The sequence below is a fragment of the Neoarius graeffei genome, chromosome 9 (genome assembly GCF_027579695.1).
Source record: "Neoarius graeffei isolate fNeoGra1 chromosome 9, fNeoGra1.pri, whole genome shotgun sequence".
NCBI classification, from domain to species: Eukaryota; Metazoa; Chordata; class Actinopteri; order Siluriformes; family Ariidae; genus Neoarius; species Neoarius graeffei.
This window is the reverse complement of record NC_083577.1, coordinates 57301812-57321128: the sequence shown is the minus strand read 5'-3', so window position 1 is coordinate 57321128 and position 19317 is coordinate 57301812. Positions and strand designations below refer to the sequence as shown.

Genomic DNA, 19317 nt, shown 5'->3' with positions numbered 1-19317 from the left:
AAAACCGGAGATTTTCAAGAGTTTTGTCAAATATCCGGAATTCCAGGTAAATCCGGAAGACTTTCATATATACCAAATATTGCCAAGACATTCATGTAACTGTATGTAAACTTCTGACCACAACTGTATATGTAAAATGATCGATCTCTCTCACACACAAAATGTACATAATAAATATAACCGCAGAAAAAATAATCAACTGTTTACTATCTTTACTTAAAACTTCTTCAAAAATACACTCTTGAATATGAATACCTGAAAGAATATAAAAAATAACATTAAACAAACCACTTTTGGAGTTATTTGCTTTTCCTGAAGAGAATATACTGTCGATAATTGTGACACATTTTATGACATGCTGAAAGACATTGTTAAGTGGGCAGAGTTATTTTACTTTCAACCTCAAAAAGGCTCCTCTCTGAGCCAAAGTCTTTCCCTTTAACAGACCACACACTGCTTGGAAAGAGGTTTTTGGCAGAAGAGCTGTACTGGAAGAGGAATTAGGTAACTTCCTCCAAGCAACCACAAGTGCTGTTCCATGATGACCTCATACAATCACAGTTGGACATCAAGCCTATTAACAACCATTACCGATTATATGAAGGTAGGGAGTCGGGCAGATACACCTAGAAGTAAGGAAAAAGTAAACGCTCTGATGACAAGAGTTGGGATAATTTATTACCCACATTTAGGGTTTTAAAAGGTGGAGTCATTCATTTTATGGTAAAAAGGCTTTGGGTTTTTTTTTTTTTTTTTTGTGCTAATGGCAGCCTTGACATTGTTAATCATAGTAAGGATCTTCTGAGGACTTGAACAATTCTTACAGGAATAATTTTACAAACATTCAAGGGATTAACCGTCATTTTCTACGATACATTTGTACAAATGTGGCCTGCTGCAACATTTCATTCAGCCCACACATGCTTGCAACGGCCAATCATGGATATTTGTGAGCTCATGTATATGGAAGACGGCAGACGGCGCTTTCGTCAGTGTGTTACACTGCCACGTGGTGCAGCAGTTTGAAAAGACGTAGTTCGTTAGAGTCACATGTCTCGGAGAAAACGTTTTAGCCTTCACCCTCCCAAGCCGGTATGATAGGAGAGATCTAACTGGTGGGTGGGAATTGGCCAAGATTCAACTAGGGAGGGGGAAAGATATATATATATATATATATATATATATATATATATATATATATATATATATATATATATATAAAATCGCAAAAAACAAATTTTACTCATGAGATGCTGTCCGTGTTTTTTGTGTCCAGCAAAACACTTGTTTTAATAAAATCCATCCATTATCCGTAGCCGCTTATCCTGTGTAGGGTCGCAGGCAAGCTGGAGCCTATCCCAGCTGACTATGCCCATGTTTACATTAGACCGTATCAGCGGATCATCAGATTAAAGTTTTTAAAACGATTAGTGTGCACAAAGCAACACCAATACACATATTTGCGTGCACACAGCAACACCAATACACGGATACGCTCGGCTCCGCAGGCATCCTGCGCTCCAAATCACTCCGCCCTGAACAGCGAGTGCCCTCTGGAGGGTGCGCAATCTGGCCCTGCGCAGCTCACACAGCGCGCGAGTGAAGTGCACAAGCAGTGATTCGGGACTGAGCCGCTGTGTGTGTGATCCCAACGCACATCACTTACCACTTGCAAGTGGAAGGATGGCAAGCCTAAAGACAATCATAACTACACAATGGGCAGTATTTGCATCAGTATTAGCAGTATTTTCATACTTTTATACTCTTTAATGAAAGGTGATACAAGGCGGAAGTCCGCGCCGTTTTTCAGCAGTCGCGTCACATGACCAACGCCAGCGAATCAGGAAGGTGGATGTCACAGTGACGTTGTCCAATGACGACGCCAGCTAGAGCTCAGCACAGCGTATTTGCGTATCTCAATGTTTACACAGCACCGGAGCTGACACGATCTGGATTGAATACGTGGACCCTGGCGGATTCCCGTTTCCCGGGGTTTCCAGGCGGTTTAATGTAAACGGACAGTGCATCCGCGAAGAAAACGAGACAGATACGGTCTAATGTAAACTTGGCCTATGGGTGAGAGGCGGGGTACACCCTGGACAAGTCGCCAGGTCATCGCGGGGCTGACACATGGAGACAAACAACCATTCACACTCATTCACACCTACGGTCAATTTAGAGTCACCAGTTAACCTAACCTGCATGTCTTTGGACTGTGGGGGAAACCAGAGCACCTGGAGGAAACCCACACAGACACGGGGAGAACATGCAAACTCCACACAGAAAGGCCCTCGCCGGCCGCTGGGCTCAAACCCAGAACCTTCTTGCTGTGAGGTGACAGTGCTAACCACTACACCACCATGCCACCCTTAATAAAATCCATTTTCTAATAAAGCAAAAAGCCATGACAGGCTGTGTGTTACTGCAATTTTATAACTAAATAATAACTGGCTTAAGTACAACTGTTTAGTGGTTTAAAATCTGGCATATTAATATGCAACTGAATTATTGCAGTCACAGGTATGCATATACTGAGGACTTTCTAAAGTCAGTGATTACAAATGTCTTCAGATTATTACCTGTCGCACAATATGAGATTCTTTTCAGTAAAATCCTATAAAATAGCAACATAATTCTTGGCTTCCATAACACATATAATTCATGCCTGAATTCTATAACAGACTGTCATTGTGTTATGTACTGTATGTCAGATTATACTGTATATCAGATTATACATCCTCTAACGATAAACCTGCAATTAGTCATGAGACAGTGCACTAAAGCCACAATATGGGACACGTCCCAATACAGGCTTCATGAAATGATACTGACAAAATATTGTCAAAAATACACTGACAATATTTTTATAATATATTTTTTTCATTTTACTTTTAATAAATATTTTCGTACATTTATTTTGTAACACTGACAATTCCAGTATCATTATGTTGTAAGAAAGGTACGGCTTTGTTGTCTGCTGTCTTTGGCTGCAGTGGCACGAAACTGGCTGCTGGTGAGCACATCAAGTTCTCAGACGACAGATATTGCAATTTTTGTCTCTGACAGCAAAAGTGGGCTGACAATTGTACAGTGTAAAGCCAACTGCATATATTTTCAGTAAAAATATATATATATTTGGTAGCTGTAATGAAAAATGCCATTACCAGAGATGCCTACCCCAAATTTTGAATTTCAGTATTCTTGAAAACATTTTTCAGTATTTTGGAATGACTTTCAGTAACATTAATTTATGCGCATTTCCATTATAAAGAGGTGTATATACCAATATGTTTAACATTTAAATTCTTAAAAAGTACTGTTTTGTGTGAACTGAATAAACAAAACACGAGCAGCCATCTCAATTGAATTTCCACTCAACAAATTTCTAGAGCGTACAATATATCACATTTTTCTAAATACAATAGTGTTCCCTGTTTGCAGACATTACGGTTGACTACCAATCATTGGTATTGAATGTAACTCCTCAAAAGTATTATATTATATTGCCTGGCAAAATGTTCTACCTGTTAACGGATTCTAATAAAATTTTTTAAAAATTTCTTATTTCATGCCAAAGAGAGTCCGACATTAAGATAACAATGTCCCAATATGTAAATACTTCAGCATAATGCTTCAGAAGAGACATGACATTTATAATTGTATTTAAAACAGTGGAATGATCAATTTTTTGCCACAATCCCAACAACACTAATCATAAAATTCTGTTTTTGATCATACTACATGTACATTTGTACTTGCAACACTGAAAAGACTTTGAATTAAAGAAGTACAGCCAGTGTTTGATATTTCAGCGAATAAAAATCATACATGTAAAAAGAAACTGAATAAGTTTAACTCACATTTCATGGTACTAATTGGTAAGTTCAACTCCAAGCATAGGTCAACCATCACCGCTTCAGCACGGGTCACGTTCCGTGTCTTTTCATCCACAGATTTCGTAAAAAACTGCTGGATACCCCCAGATTTACTTTCCACCTGACTCGCCATTTGAGCATACTCCATATGTTTTTTGTAGTTGACATGCCGCCTGCAGTCATCGCGACCACCATGAGTGATGTTAATGTCAGTTCTACACAGTTTGCAGTGCGCGTATCCAATGTTGCCCTTTTGACTGGGTGTAATGCACGGCCATTCTACCGTATATTGTGGGAGGAACACCTGAGACCTGTGAAAATAGCGCGAACAAATGTGCGGTATCTGCGCATGTCACACATAGCATGTGCGGTATCTGCGCATGTCACACACAGCATGTGTGGTTGTCGTAAAAATAAATAGCCGTGAATCACGCATGGATTGAAAAAGTCGCTTGGACATTTAAAAACAACTCACTGGAATTTAAGACTTTATAATAATTCCGTACAGAATAACACTGTTTGCCGTAACATCGTATTTACGTAACTTTTCCGTACAAAATACGGCCAATCCGTACTAGTAGGCATCTCTGCATTACACATCTAAAGTTCCATCTTAAACAACTGCCCTTCAGAGAGTTTTTATAAAACTGTCCTAGGAATCTCACCCCTTGAACTCCCCTAGTTCTCCTAGAAATAACCTAAAATCTACATGCAAGAGCAGAACCACGAGCACTCCTGTTTTAACAGATACACTGACTGAATGAATTTCCTTCTAGTACTAAAACTGGTCCAGCAACAATTTGTGAAGAGTCTGGACAGTGTTATAAGGGGAATAAAAGCTCTCGTCTGTACGCTTTGGTCACAGAAGTCAAAAAACAAAAATAAAACAAATGAATACAATACAAACAAATATACATTTCCAGGGCTCGACATTAAGGACTGCCCGATTGCCCAGGGCAAGTGAAACATGCATTCGGGCAAGTGAGATATGCCCCTGACATGCCCAACCGGACAAGTTGGAATGAGCATATATTACGAACTAGCAGCACAAAAATTAGGCTTTTTGATCTTTTATTTCAGATCCTAAACATGTCCCTCACTATCCGCCACTGTATTGGCTGTTTTCTTAGTCTCGATTTCATTTACTGCTTTGCAAATTATTTTATATCCCCCCGCTGTTGTAGTATGGTACGTGTACTGTTTATAGACCCCTTGTGCATGACTTCCCGCATCACGTGATAATTACAGCTGGGGACAGACAGACACTGTCTTTCATGCAAGCAAGGCTTAATCTGTCTTCAATATTGTTAAATTTTTGTGCTGTTTTTGCTTGTTCAAACAGAGAAATAGATAAAAGGCATTACCGTCTCGCCGCTATCAAGAAAAATGTTAACAAAGGGAAGCAAATGCTTCAAGAACAACGAGGAAACGAGGAATTAAAGTATACGAAGAGAGGAGCTCAGCCTGAAAACTCCAGAGAAATTCACGATTGTATTTAAAATGTATTTTACAAAAACAAAGTTGGAAGTGAGGATGGAAGAGTTTGCTTAAGAATCTCGTTTTATTTTTTTCTGCTCGCAATCGAGTTAGCTCCTTCATGAAAGTGTTTGATTTTCTTAAAGGTGAAGTCTCTTCCTTATTCGACACAGAAAACCCAGATTGGTTTCAAACAACTCGGGCATAAAAAAAAAAAAAAAAACTCAACAAAGGGTGACATGTGCGATAAATCCTGAAAGAACAGATTAAGAGCAGAGAGAGCTGGAGCTTTGTTTCTGTTATCAGAGGAGCACAGTCCTGTGCAAAATATATATATAATTTTTTTTATTATTATCCACCTCTAAGTTTATTTAAAAAAAAAAAAAAAAGCGCTGCATCATGACGGTGATTCAGTTACAGGTTGTCAGATCTGTGTAAAAAACACCCACAACCTACACATTAAACAATAATTTTAAACTCAAACATTATCCTGTCTGTCATGATGCAGCACTGGTTTGTTTGCTTTTTAACCTAGAGGTGGACGATATAACAAAAAAAAAAAAAAAAACAACCCCAATATATAAATATTCTCAAACACAGTACTGTTCAAAAGTCTTGGTAACCTATTGTTTTCTTCATACAAACTTTGTTATAGATTTCTATTTTATGATTTCTACATTATCGAGTAATTAACCAACAGTCTGAGAGTTCTACACAAACACACTGAACTTTACAACAGCTGCATGCATGTGAAATGGAAATAAATCGACTAAGGCAGGAAAAACTATTTTGGATAAAATTGTTAATGTGTGTTACAAATAAAAAGTAACCAATAACCAAACTTAATAATAAACTTAAACAATAACCAAACTTCAACTCAATGTGTGAGCTTCATTTTATGTTGCAATTCACAACTATTCTATGATTTTCCTTAAAAAAAAAAAAAAAAAAGGAGTACTCGCAAAATAGGGGGCAGATGATAATATTGGGGGGCAAGTGGAAATTTGCCTCCCAGGGCAAGTGGGTTTAAAAGTTAATGTCGAGCCCTGCTTTCTGTCAAAGAAAAAAGTAAGGCTAGCCTTTATTATTTCCAGATCTAACTTTGCTTTGACATTTTTAATTTCCATGTGAAATCAGAAGCGCTGCAGGTTCATGAGTACGAGTGTCACTAATGGCCCTTTTCCACTACCCTTTTTCAGCTCACTCCAGCTCACTTCAGCCCGACACGGCTCGCGTTTCGACTACCTCAGAGCAGCACGACTCAGCTTGCTTCAGCCCTACTCAGCACCCAAAACTTGCACGGTTTTGGAGTGGGGCTGAAGCGAGCCAAACCGAGCCGAGTGGGGCTGGGGGCGTGAGGAGACACTCCCCTGTGCACTGATTGGTGAGGAGGAGTGTCCTCACACACCCATACACGCCCCGCGAGCACGCTGGGATCTGTAAACACCATAAACCCGGAAGAAGAAGAATTACGAATTACGAGAATTTCTGAAGCCTTATGTGCCTCGCCTCATCTATACGCTCTTGCCAGTATCTGTTGGCGTTGTCGGTGACAACAAGCCACAGCACCAAGACCAGCAACACTAACGACTCCATGTTTGTTGTTTACTATCCGGGTCGTGAGACTACCGCTTAAAAGATCACTGATGTCACTGTTTGCGCTGCCTAACGACATCACGTGACGTCCACCCACTTTCGCTAACTCCACCCAATGTGTCCACCCACTTCCAGCCAGCACGGTTCAGCGCGGTTGTAGTCGAAATGCAACTCCAACAGCCCCGCTCAGCTCGACTCAGCACGGCACGGCTCAGCCCGACTCAGCCACGTTGGTAGTGGAAAAGCGGCATAAGTCAGTAACACTCTCCGGGAGACGGGGAGAGTTGAACCCTGTGCTACTGCAGGGGTGTCTGACAAATTACAGATGAAAAGCCACACTGTTTCATGACAAACAATTTCTGAATATGTTACTTCAGGTTTCCTTACCTGCGAATCCTGCTGCAGCAACCCCAAGCCCAACTGCGATCAGTGTGCTGCCCTGTAAATTACACACCAACACACAGGCGCAATCAGCTTTTAACAGAGAGACAGCAGTTTAAATGGATTGCAAATGCTTTATGCTCATGATTCAATAACTTTGTACTTCAAGAGCTACCAGGTATTGCAGGGTTCTCGCTGGCGCTTGTCATTGACGAACATAATCCATCAGTGACGAAGGGAAAATTACTAGCAGTCGTCAGAGTGACGAATGTATTTGCCATCATCGTAAAGTCATATTTTCTAGAAATCCCTCCACAAATCCCTTCGTTTGTTGAAACCCAACCCCAGTGAAAAGACAGCAGGAAGCCAGAGTGTAAACAATGAGCACGTGCTTGTGACCAATAAAAATCGATGACACACAATGACCAAATAGGCGCCAAGCTTTAACCAATCGCAATACGTCTTAATCAGCCTAGTGTGAAGTGGTAATTATCTCTGCATGAACCAAACAATGGCACAGTCAAAGCTGATGAAGTTTTTTTGGGTGGGCTTCTTCAAGCACTGAAGATGATTTAAAGTGCATATTCTGGACCAATTTCATTTTTTTTTTATATGAAAGCATGTCCCTTTACACACTCATCCAGAAAGGTAATTTTGCACAAGGCCATCTGTCTACAGCAGAAAAAAAAAAAACGCATCTGGAAAAATCCCAAGGGAGTCTGGAGCCAGATTCGTGACGTTACCTGCGGAAGCGCCAGCAGGCTGCGCGAGCTTTGCATGGTTTCAGTGCACAACCTGTGTAGACCAAGCGCTCCCATTTCTCCCTCAATCAGTACGTTTACATGCACATCCAAATCGAGCTACTGTCGGTAATCGAGCAAAGGGTCCCAGCAGGGGTGCCAGAGAAATCCAATCCTACATGCAACTGTAAAATCGAGCTATTGTGTGAGGTGCATTGTGCACCCGAGCCACAGGTGGCGCTACACGCCCCATCGTGTTGGTACACTTCCGGTTGTCATCATGAAGAAGAGCTATAGTGTTGCCAGATACTGCTGACGTTTTCCAGCCCAAAACATGTTCAAATCCGCCAAAATGCACTTAAAATCTGGCAACACTGGCAGTTCCGTGTTCAAGCTGTTAGGCTTGCTCTAACAGACTGTATGGCTACAAACTGTCCAGTGCAGACCACTGTTTTGTAAGACAACTTATTTTGCACAATTGTATATTTTTCTAAAGTCCATTTTTTGCTTACAAAAAAATATTTTTTTTGCTTACAATTTAACTTATGTCTTAATAAACACACAGAAAGTTCAATTGTTTTGTTTTTATTGACATTCTTCAGATGTTGGACATACACACACACAAATACAATGACTTGTTTATGTACACAATTCACAGCTATGCAACAGCTGTACAGATGTATTTGGTGATACAGTAATGCCGCTTTTCCACTACAAACGCGGCTGAGCCGTGCCGTGCCGAGTCGAGCCGAGTCGAGCTGAGCGGGGCTGTTGGAGTTGCATTTCGACTACAACCGCGCTGAACCGTGCTGGCTGGAAGTGGGTGGACACATTGGGTGGAGTTAGTGAAAGTGGGTGGACGTCACGTGATGTCGTTAAGCAGCGCAAACAGTGACATCAGTGACAGTGGCGGAACAAGTCAGAGCCGGGCCGGGGGCGGGGCAAATGACCGGGCCCTTTATTAAAGCTTATCATAACATCATTTTAGGCTACAAAATGTCCGCAACTGCGGTGTTTACCAATTTCAACACTACCGGGTGCAACTATGTTATTTAGTACATCAAGTCCTTCAAACGAACATGTAACTCAGAAACAAAAAACATTAGGATACTGTACATGGCTCATAATAAAACATCAATAGCCTATACTGCGCACATTATTTGAAGGGCATACGAATGAGCGCTCAGAGTGGTGACAGGAAGAGTCAGAAATAAAAGGAGGGCGGTGCAAACCTCACTGAATGCACTGTGTTTACCAATTTCAACACTCCAGGGTGCAACTATGTTATTTTGTACATTAAGTCCTTCAAACGAACATGTAACTCAGAAACAAAAAAACATTAGGATACTGTACATGGCTCATAATAAAACATCAATAGCCTATACTGCACACATTATTTGAAGGGCATACGAATGAGCGCTCAGAGTGGTGACAGGAAGAGTCAGAAATAAAAGGAGGGCGGTGCAAACCTCACTGAATGCACTGTGTTTACCAATTTCAACACTACGGGGTGCAACTATGTTATTTTGTACATTAAGTCCTTCAAACGAACATGTAACTCAGAAACAAAAAAACATTAGGCGACATACTGTACATGGCTCATAATAAAACATCAATAGCCTACTGCGCGCATTATTTGAAGGGCATACGACGAGCCTTGCGCTCCGCGAACTCGTCCACGATGCTCTGTATGTCACTGATTCAGTGATCTTTTAAGCGGTAGTCTCACCACCCGAATAGTAAACAATAAACATGGAGGACATGGAGTCGTTAGTGTTGCTGGTCTTGGTGCTGTGGCTTGTTGTCACCGACAACGCCAACAAATACTGGCAAGAGCGTATAGATGAGGCGAGGCGCATAAGGCTTCAGAAATTCTCGTAATTCATAATTCTTCTCCTTCCGGGTTTGCGGTGTTTACAGATCCCAGCGCGCTCGCGGGGCGTGTGTGGGCATGTGAGGACACTCCTCCTCACCAATCAGTGCACAGGGGAGTGTCTGCTCACGCCCCCAACCTCAGTCGGCACGGTTTGGCTCGCTTCAGCCCCACTCCAAAACGGTGCGAGTTTTAGGGGCTAAGCAGGGCTGAAACGAGCTGAGTCGTGCTGGTTTTTGGTAGTCGAAACGCGAGCCGTGTCGGGCTGAAGTGAGCTGAAGCGAGCTGAAGTGAGCTGAAAAAGGGTAGTGGAAAAGGGCCATAAGTGAGCTAAATTTTAACAGTGCAAACAATGCCACAAAAAGAAAAGATTCATGCCGTTGTCATGATTCGTTGTCATGCCGACCGAGGCTGTTGTGTTTCCCGCTTGTGGTCTCGTCACTCATCACTTCCGGAAGGGGCAGTAAGTAGCTCGACTACTAGGTCGATAGGGTATACATGCACCAAGTAGCTCGGCAGAAATCGCATAATCTAGGTCGTGTAGCTCGATTCCGAGAAATCAAGTTCGGTTCAATTTCAGCCGAATTAAGGTGTATACATGGCATTTTGAACTTCGATTTCAGTCGAGCAACGGCAGAAATTTGATTCTCTCTATGTGCATGTAAACGCACTGATTGTCTGGCCTTTTGGGAAACGATGAGTACTAATCCCATCAAGATTGGTGTTGCTACACCCTCCTACGATACATCTGTTAACCATTTTAATAATTACGCAATAACGAAGAAATTTGCAGAAAACCACCAGGTCATTTTCTCATAAACAAACCAGTGCTGACGTAGGATTCAGAGGGAGGCGTCCCGCACGCGACGTCACGAAAATCAATGTTTCCCGGGAAATCCAAATGCCAAGTTTTTTCAGAGGTGGACCAATTCGCCTCAAATGACTTGATTTCAACTGAATTTTTCTGGTACTGTGCAAGGTAAAAAAATTGCACAAAATGCAAAATGGGACAGATATTTGACCAAAGTATAATATAAAATAGGGGAATTACATTGATCTTGCTCCTGAATTTACCCGTGATATGCACTTTAAGGGCTGAAACAGCCACAGGGGAGGCACACTCATGCCCCTTTTCCACCAAAGCAGTTCCAGGGCTGGTTCGGGGCCAGTGCTTAGTTTGGAACCGGGTTTTCTGTTTCCACTGACAAAGAACTGGCTCTGGGGCCAGAAAAAACGGTTCCAGGCTAGCACCAACTCTCTGCTGGGCCAGAGGAAAGAACCGCTTACGTTCTGGCTGCCGCTTCTCACCAGAGCTTTTTTTATTTTATTTCTTTTTCTATTTGCCCCTGTCCCAACTTTTTTGAGATGTGTTGCTGTCATGAAATTTCAAATGAGCCAATATTTGGCATGAAATTTCAAAATGTCTCACTTTCGACATCTGATATGTTGTCTATGTTCTACTGTGAATACAATATCAGTTTTTGAGATTTGTAAATTATTGCATTCCGTTTTTATTTACAATTTGTACTTTGTCCCAACTTTTTTGGAATCGGGGTTGTAGAACTGGAAGCCTTTTGCAAGGACAAATGTGTGAAAATCTTTGGTGGTGGAGGAAGTGCGACGACAGGAAGAAGCAGCCAGATGCTCCAAAGCTGTGGCACAAGCCAAACAGGGCCGCTGGATGAGGTGGGAGGGGGTTGAGAGGAAGAAACTAACATGGAGCGAGCTTTGGGGCATGGAGTCCAACTGGTTGAGTTTCATCATCCGAGCTACATATGATGTTCTACCCTCTCCCACTAATCTGCACCTGTGGTTTGGAAAGGACCCATCTTGCCCCCTGTGTACAACCCCTGCAACACTCAAACACATTCTGGTTGGCTGCAAGACTAGCCTCACTCAAGGCAGATACACTTGGAGACATAACCAAGTTCTCAAGTGTTTGGCCGACAAACTTGAGTGCAAGAGAGTCGCAACTAACAGCAAGCTCGTCAGCATCCAGAATGCGCACAGTCACCAGCCACTGTTTGTGCGGGAGGGTGATAAGCGTGGGGGGGGGGGCCCTCAAGCGTGGATCTGTCCCCACTGAATGCAGCCAGGGACTGGCAGATGAGAGTGGATCTAGACCAGAGGCTCATCTTCCCTCCAGAGATTGCAATTACAACCCTTCGTCCAGACATCGTCCTCTGGTCTAATTCCTGCCGGCTCGCCTACATCATTGAGCTAACAGTTCCCTGGGAGGATGCCCTTGAAGAAGCCTTTGAGCGCAAGAAGCTGCGTTATGCCGACCTTGCAGCTGAGGCAGAGGACAAAGGTTGGAAGATAAAGGTGCGTCCAGTGGAGGTGGGCTGCAGGGACTTTGTGGCAAGCACAACAGCAAAGCTCCTTAGGGAGATTGGAGTCAGGGGGCAGGTGCACAGATAAGCCATCAAAGAACTGGCCAACACTGCAGAGAGAACAAGCCATTGGTTATGGCTGAAGAGAGGCGATACCATCTGGGCTGCTAGGAACAGCTAGCAGTGGGACACACACCCGGGCCTGATCAACTTGTGGTGGGCCTGCCTCAGCAGAGGGTGTATTGTGTTAAGAGGCCGAAACACCTGGTGACGCTCAGGTACACAACTGACGATGTGTCCCGCTGTAAAAAAGCTGTGTAGCGCCCACCCGTCCTACAAATGGTGCAAATATTGGGATATGTAACATCAAGTCCTTTCAATGAATCTTGTACTTTGTCCCAACTTTTTTGGAATCGGGGTTGTAGAACTGGAAGCCTTTTGCTAGCACGAATGTGTGAAAATCCCCCAGGTAAGAACTGAAAGATTATTAGCTGGCTACAAAAAGTGTTTACAAGCTGTGATACTTGCCAAAGGTGGTGTTACTAGGTACTAACCATGCAGGGTGCCCAAACTTTTGCTTCGGGCCCTTTTCCTTTTTTTGTCATTTTGAAAATGTAAAAGATGAAAATAAAAAGTTGTTTTTGCTTAAAATATAAAGGGAATGAGTCATCTTTAACTTTATGCCTTTTGGAGATCATTTCATCTTCAACTTGCTTAACTGTTCACAGTCACAGCAATTTTGACCAGGGGTGCCCAAACTTTTGCATACCACTGTATATCCACTAGGGAGGGCGGTTTAATTATTCTTCAAAAGGGCTCTTATTTAGTATTATGATGAAAGTAAGAATTTATCATAACTACCAGGATAAAGTGTTTGGGTGCGAGTCTTGTTGAGGTCCGGGGTCACCACGATCAGAGTCGGCCGAGTCGCTGTTCGATTCCGAGGCCGCACGGTCAAACCAGTGAGCCACATTCACCGATTGCTCTGCAACGGCCATAGGTTCATACATATATGGTTTCACCTCTCGATATTCAATTTGGAGAGTCCCTGCTTCAAAATCGTTATCGCTTTCAGACATTTTACACAACCTCTCACGACCAGTCCGTACACGTGTGCTCGGTTCTCAAGTAAACACAAAACTGCTGCCGGTCTGTTTGCCTTGAATGACGTCACGGTGACTGCCCCCTGGCGGTGAAAGTGTGCATAAGTGAGAAGTAAACAAACCTTCGAAACTTGGGCAAAACAGTATACAGGTAGTCGTCGACTTACAACCTATGCGACTTACGACCGATCAACTTTACGACCGTCTGGTTATGACTGGCAAGTGTTTCCCAGCTAAGCTAGCTGAGCGTACGACAGTTTCTGCCCCAGCTCCCGGCAGCGCCTCTCGCTGCGTACAACAGTTTCCGCCCCAGCTCCAGGAGCACTCCCTCGCGCACTCCGTCATACAGTTTCCGCCCCAGCTCCTGGTTTATGAAACGAGCAAATCCTCCCGCCAGCCCGAGCGCTGCAACAGCTGATGATGACGTAGACGACCTACGGCCAAGCACCAGTGATGCCAGCGGTCACTAAATTTTGTATTTTGCTATGTTTTACATTTGTATTTTGGTATGTTTCAAGCTAAAATGTTTTCTATTTTTCACACCTGTATTTTGTATTTTTTGTTTTGCACATATTACATGAATTGTACTGTACGCAGTGTAGTATGCAGTGTTTGACTTAAACCAAATAATGAGCCAAGGTAATGAAATAAGAAAATGTTGATAAAATAAGACTTTAAGATGATTACAATATCATTACACATCACAATATACTTACGTTCATTTAACATAGGCCGACTTACGACCAGATCGGTTTACGACCGGTCAGTCATAACCAAACGCAGTCGTAAGTCGATGACTACCTGTATTTTAACCGTTTTATTCAATTTTAGGGTGTAAATTAGACACCAGGAAGATTTAATTCACTTTTTGGGTCGTTCTTCTAGACAATAAAGTTGATATTTTACGTTTCATCTCCGACCCTTGCCTATGACCTTTAAACTCAAACTAAAGAGGTTTAGTTTAGCTTGTATTTGTAATGAAGAGGTTAGCTGTATCTGTACAAATATTTGAATTGTGTCAGTTTGGATGGTATAAACCTGTATTAAGTCCACTTTGATAAGTCAGTAACTAAGAAAAAGTGAAGAATACTTATTTGACTTTATTTTTCAAGGAAAAAAAGTGGAGAATATTTTTCAGAACTCAGGGGGAACCCAGGTACTGACATGGTAGCTAATATGTTTTAACTAAAATATGTAGTGAAAGTTATTTATTCCTACCTGGCCATGTGAATGATCTGAAAGTTATGTTTCGCAAAGAATATCGATGCTAAACATATAAACAAACAAGAAGTAAACCAGCAGACTGATGCTAGCTGGCTAATATATATCACTCATATATATATATATATATATATATATATATATATATATATATATATATGAGTGATTCCACGCTTATGGGTACTGAAATGGGGACATGAACTTATTTTTAAAAATTCACCTAAAACCATTTCTTTTTTTACCATCAGGTCACAAAACATGTAATCTTTAATGAATGATATGTTAAAAGATAACTTTAATTTTCTGAGATGTAATAAAAACATATTTATATGCCAAAGTCAGAACGTAACAGAAGTGTTGTGGACATATATATTCTCAATTTTAACAATGTAGAATTACTTTTTGAAACATAGGAAGGTGATGTTTTAGCAAATATAATTAATAAACATGTGTAGTAGAATAAACATACACATTCTTTCAGTAAGATTAACATGGTATATAGCTAGATTGTAATTAATTTGTAACAGATGCGAGATGGACAATCGTAACAGAAGTAATGTAACAGACATCATTTTGGAACTCATAGGCTTGACTTTGGCATATAAATATGTTTTTATTACATCTCAGAAAATTAAAGTTATCTTTTAACATATCATTCATTAAAGATTACATGTTTTGTGACCTGATGGTAAAAAAAGAAATGGTTTTAGGTGAATAAGTTCATGTCCCCATTTCAGTACCCATAAGCGTGGAATCACTCATATATATATATATATATATATATATATATATATATACAGTATATACACACACACAACACCTGAAAGCTTGGCTAGCATGCTACATGCTACACAGGTGTTTCTGAGCTAATACGCTACTACCAGATTATTTATGAACACACGCCTTAAAAGCCACACAGCAGAGCTTACTCACAATGCGCTTGTCAATATCTGTTTCATTCCGCTGATTAGATGTAGGTGTATATTCGGCGTATCTCAGAAGGTCACTATCTGTCGCTATATGACCGCCTGCACCCGCCATGTTTCACACACTGAAGAACGCCTACGGGTCGCCAGTCAGGACAAACGACACGCGCGAATCCGAAAACTGTGTCATTGTGAAGTACTGTATAATAAGATGAAGGTGTAAATGTATTAAAAATGTAATTATTTAACTGTGCACTGCAGTAAATATACTTCGCTCACTATCTTTACGTCCGTTTTCTCTTTTGTTTATTTAATGTAAATGTTTTTTTTAGGTTTATTTTCCATTTTAATTGAACCCTGTTGATGTTTAAGTCAATCTTTTCATCTTCTATACTCAAATATTGTGCTTTACAAAGTGGGACTGAAAACGAAAATATAATTTCACAAATCAAATCTATTTTCAGGCAGCACGGTGGTGTAGTGGTTAGCGCTGTCGCCTCACAGCAAGAAGGTCCGGGTTCGAGCCCCGTGGCCGGCGAGGGCCTTTCTGTGTGGAGTTTGCATGTTCTCCCCGTGTCCGCGTGGGTTTCCTCCGGGTGCTTCGGTTTCCCCCACAGTCCAAAGATATGCAGGTTAGGTTAACTGGTGACTCTAAATTGACCGTAGATGTGAGTGTGAATGGTTGTCTGTGTCTATGTGTCAGCCCTGTGATGACCTGGCGACTTGTCCAGGGTGTACCCCGCCTTTCGCCCGTAGTCAGCTGGGATAGGCTCCAGCTTGCCTGTGACCCTGTAGAACAGGATAAAGTGGCTAGAGATAATGAGATGAGAAATCTATTTTCATTTTGTTAGCATATGGAACACTATTTTATTCCCAACAGCGACACTCTCAAAAAATAAAGCAGTACTCTCTAAACTACTTATTTGTACACTTTATATACTGCTTGGAGGGCGGCATGGTGGTGTAGTGGTTAGCGCTGTCACCTCACAGCAAGAAGGTCCGGGTTCAAGCCCCGTGGCCAGTGAGGGCCTTTCTGTGTGGAGTTTGCATGTTCTCCCCATGTCCGCGTGGGTTTCCTCCAGGTGCTCCGGTTTCCCCCACAGTCCAAAGACATGCAGGTTAGGTTAACTGGTAACTCTAAATTGACCGTAGGTGTGAGTGTGAATGGTTGTCTGTGTCTATGTGTCAGCCCTGCGATAACCTGGTGACTTGTCCAGGGTGTACCCCGCCTTTCGCCCGTAGTCAGCTGGGATAGGCTCCAGCTTGCCTGCGACCCTGTAGAACAGGATAAAGTGGCTAGAGATAATGAGATGAGATGAGATATACTGCTTGAGGGGCGGCACGATGGTGTAGTGGTTAGTGCTGTCGCCTCACAGCAAGAAGGTCCTGGGTTTGAGCCCAGCAGCTGATGAGGGGCATTTCTGTGTGAAGTTTGCATGTTTTCTGTGTGGGTTTTCTCCGGGTGCTCCAGTTTCCCCCACAGTCCAAAGACATGCACATTAGGCTAATTGGTGGCTCTAAACTGACCGTAGGTGTGAATGGTTGTCTGTGTCTATGTGTCAGCCCTGCGATAACCTGGTGACTTGTCTAGGGTGTACCCTGCCTCTCGCCCATAGTCAGCTGGGATAGGTTCTAGCTTGCCTGCGACCCTGTAGGACAGGATAAGCAGCTACAGATAATGGATGGATGGATATATTGCTTGGGAGCATGTATGCATCGTTTTGCCCCTGAAAAGGTACATATATAGTTGCCTTGAAGTAGAGGTCTGCGCGGTCGGATTTTTCAGTCCCGCTCCCGCCTGCATTGTGCAGTCACGCTCCCACCCGCGCCCGCAAAAAATTATGATTTTCAGTCCCGCTCCCGCCCGCGCCCACAAAAAAATGATGATTTTCAGTCCCGCTCCCGCCCGCAAATCCCGCATGATGCAGACGTTCGCGTTATTTCTCAGGAAAGTTCTCGTCTTGACACAGCGTGATGGTACCCCGCCCCCTACTTTGAGTGGATTTGAGCATAAATATCTACAGCTCACGTTCACGTTTGTTATTATTTACCTTGTTTCTGAATTCAGCATGTAGTGTCTCTAATAATAATAATTAGTGCTGTCAAGCGATTAAAATATTTAATCGCGAATCACACATTTTTATCACATGAGAAACCATTGCAATTCTCTGATCAGCATAAAAAAGTGAATAGCCTTGCTTTGTACCAATGGTGTTGGGGTTTTTTTTATTGCAAAGCAGAGCTAGCAAGAGAATTGAACTTCACTCTTCTTCCACTTCAGTCGGTGAAGTGACTTCCTGCTTGAGTTAGTCTACAGCTCTATCAGAGAGACAGGTTACACAGTGATGGTAGGCTTGACATACTTGATTATAATATCTAATCTCATTATCTCTAGCCGCTTTATCTACAGGGTCGCAGGCAAGCTGAAGCCTATCCCAGCTGACTATGGGCGAAAGGCGGGGTACACCCTGGACAAGTCGCCAGGTCATCACAGGGCTGACACATAGACACAGACAACCATTCACACTCACATTCACACCTACAGTCAATTTAGAGTCACCAGTTAACCTAACCTGCATGTCTTTGGACTGTGGGGGAAACCGGAGCACCCGGAGGAAACCCACGCGGACACGGGGAGAACATGCAAACTCCACACAGAAAGGCCCTTGCCGGCCCCGGGGCTCGAACCCAGGACCTTCTTGCTGTGAGGCAACAGCGCTAACCACTACACCACCGTGCCGCCCCTGATTATAATATAAAGTACACTAGTTCGTTGATAAATATTGCATTGAGTCTGATCTTTACTGTTTCATCTCACTTAACACATTTCGTACTTTTACACTTTTTCTGCCTGTTTATGCGTCGCGCTGTCCAATCAGAGGCGGCCAAATTTGCATATTACAGGAAGGATTTCTGGGATAGCATTGAGTTTACAGACGCTGTCTTCTTAAAACTGAATAAATATTTAAAAAGAGCCAAATGAGCCAGTCTTTTGAACGGCTCTTTTCAAAGAACGGATCACAAAGATGCGGATCCCATCAAAGAGCCATAAATCCCATCTCTACTAGTTTCAAAAGCTTATGAAAAATCTACATCATGTCACAGAGCGTTAATCTCGCGATAAAAAAATTATCTCCGTTAAAATTGAGTCAAGTTAACGCGATAATAACGCGACATTTTTTACAGCACTAATAATAATAATAATAATAAAAGACAGGCGAGCACGTAATTCCAAGTGGAAATTTGGTATATTTATTGTTCAGCCATACAAAACACTAGGCTAACCCAGTTTACATTTGTTAAGCATTTCTAACTAGAATATCCTATAGAATACCCTATAAGCATAGCATATATAAATGTTATAACAAAACACAGTCCTAGCCTACTTATCACAGCAAGCAAAGGGCAGCTGATTTCCCTCCGCGTCGTACACGAGTGAGAACGACTTCCAAATGTCCGATTTCAGGACTCTTGACTTTTTAACGGTAAATGTACCTCTTTTTAAAGCAGCACTTACTTTTGAAGCACTGTGAGGTTCAGTAAAGGAGCTCTGCTCTTCTGCCATGATCGGAGATCTCAAACACGGAAGAGGAAAAGAATCGAGAAACGAACGAGAGATATTTATCCTCTCCTGAATCAGAATCATAATTCTGATGACCAGCTCATCTAAGGTGTCATTGAGGCATTATGTTAGTGTGGGTCACTGGAGGCTGGGTGTGAATGGCGAGTCATTAGAATGATCAAAGGATTTCCCGTTAGGGTGACCAATGGCAAATTTAAGATGCCATTCCTC

The 19317-nt window shown here is 42.2% G+C and overlaps 1 protein-coding gene across 1 annotated transcript in view; it reads right to left on the bottom strand.

Annotated features, from left to right (window-relative positions):
• Positions 1 to 15652, bottom strand: part of dnajc15 (DnaJ (Hsp40) homolog, subfamily C, member 15) — a 43713-nt gene extending 28061 nt beyond the window's left edge. The window contains exons 1-2 of the mRNA XM_060929906.1: positions 15532 to 15652; positions 7335 to 7386 (exon numbers count right to left, since the gene is read on the bottom strand). Coding sequence (XP_060785889.1) covers positions 7335 to 7386; positions 15532 to 15639 — 160 coding nt within the window. The 5' untranslated portion in view covers positions 15640 to 15652. The remainder of the gene's footprint in view (positions 1 to 7334; positions 7387 to 15531) is intronic.
• Positions 15653 to 19317: the final 3665 nt, after the last annotated feature.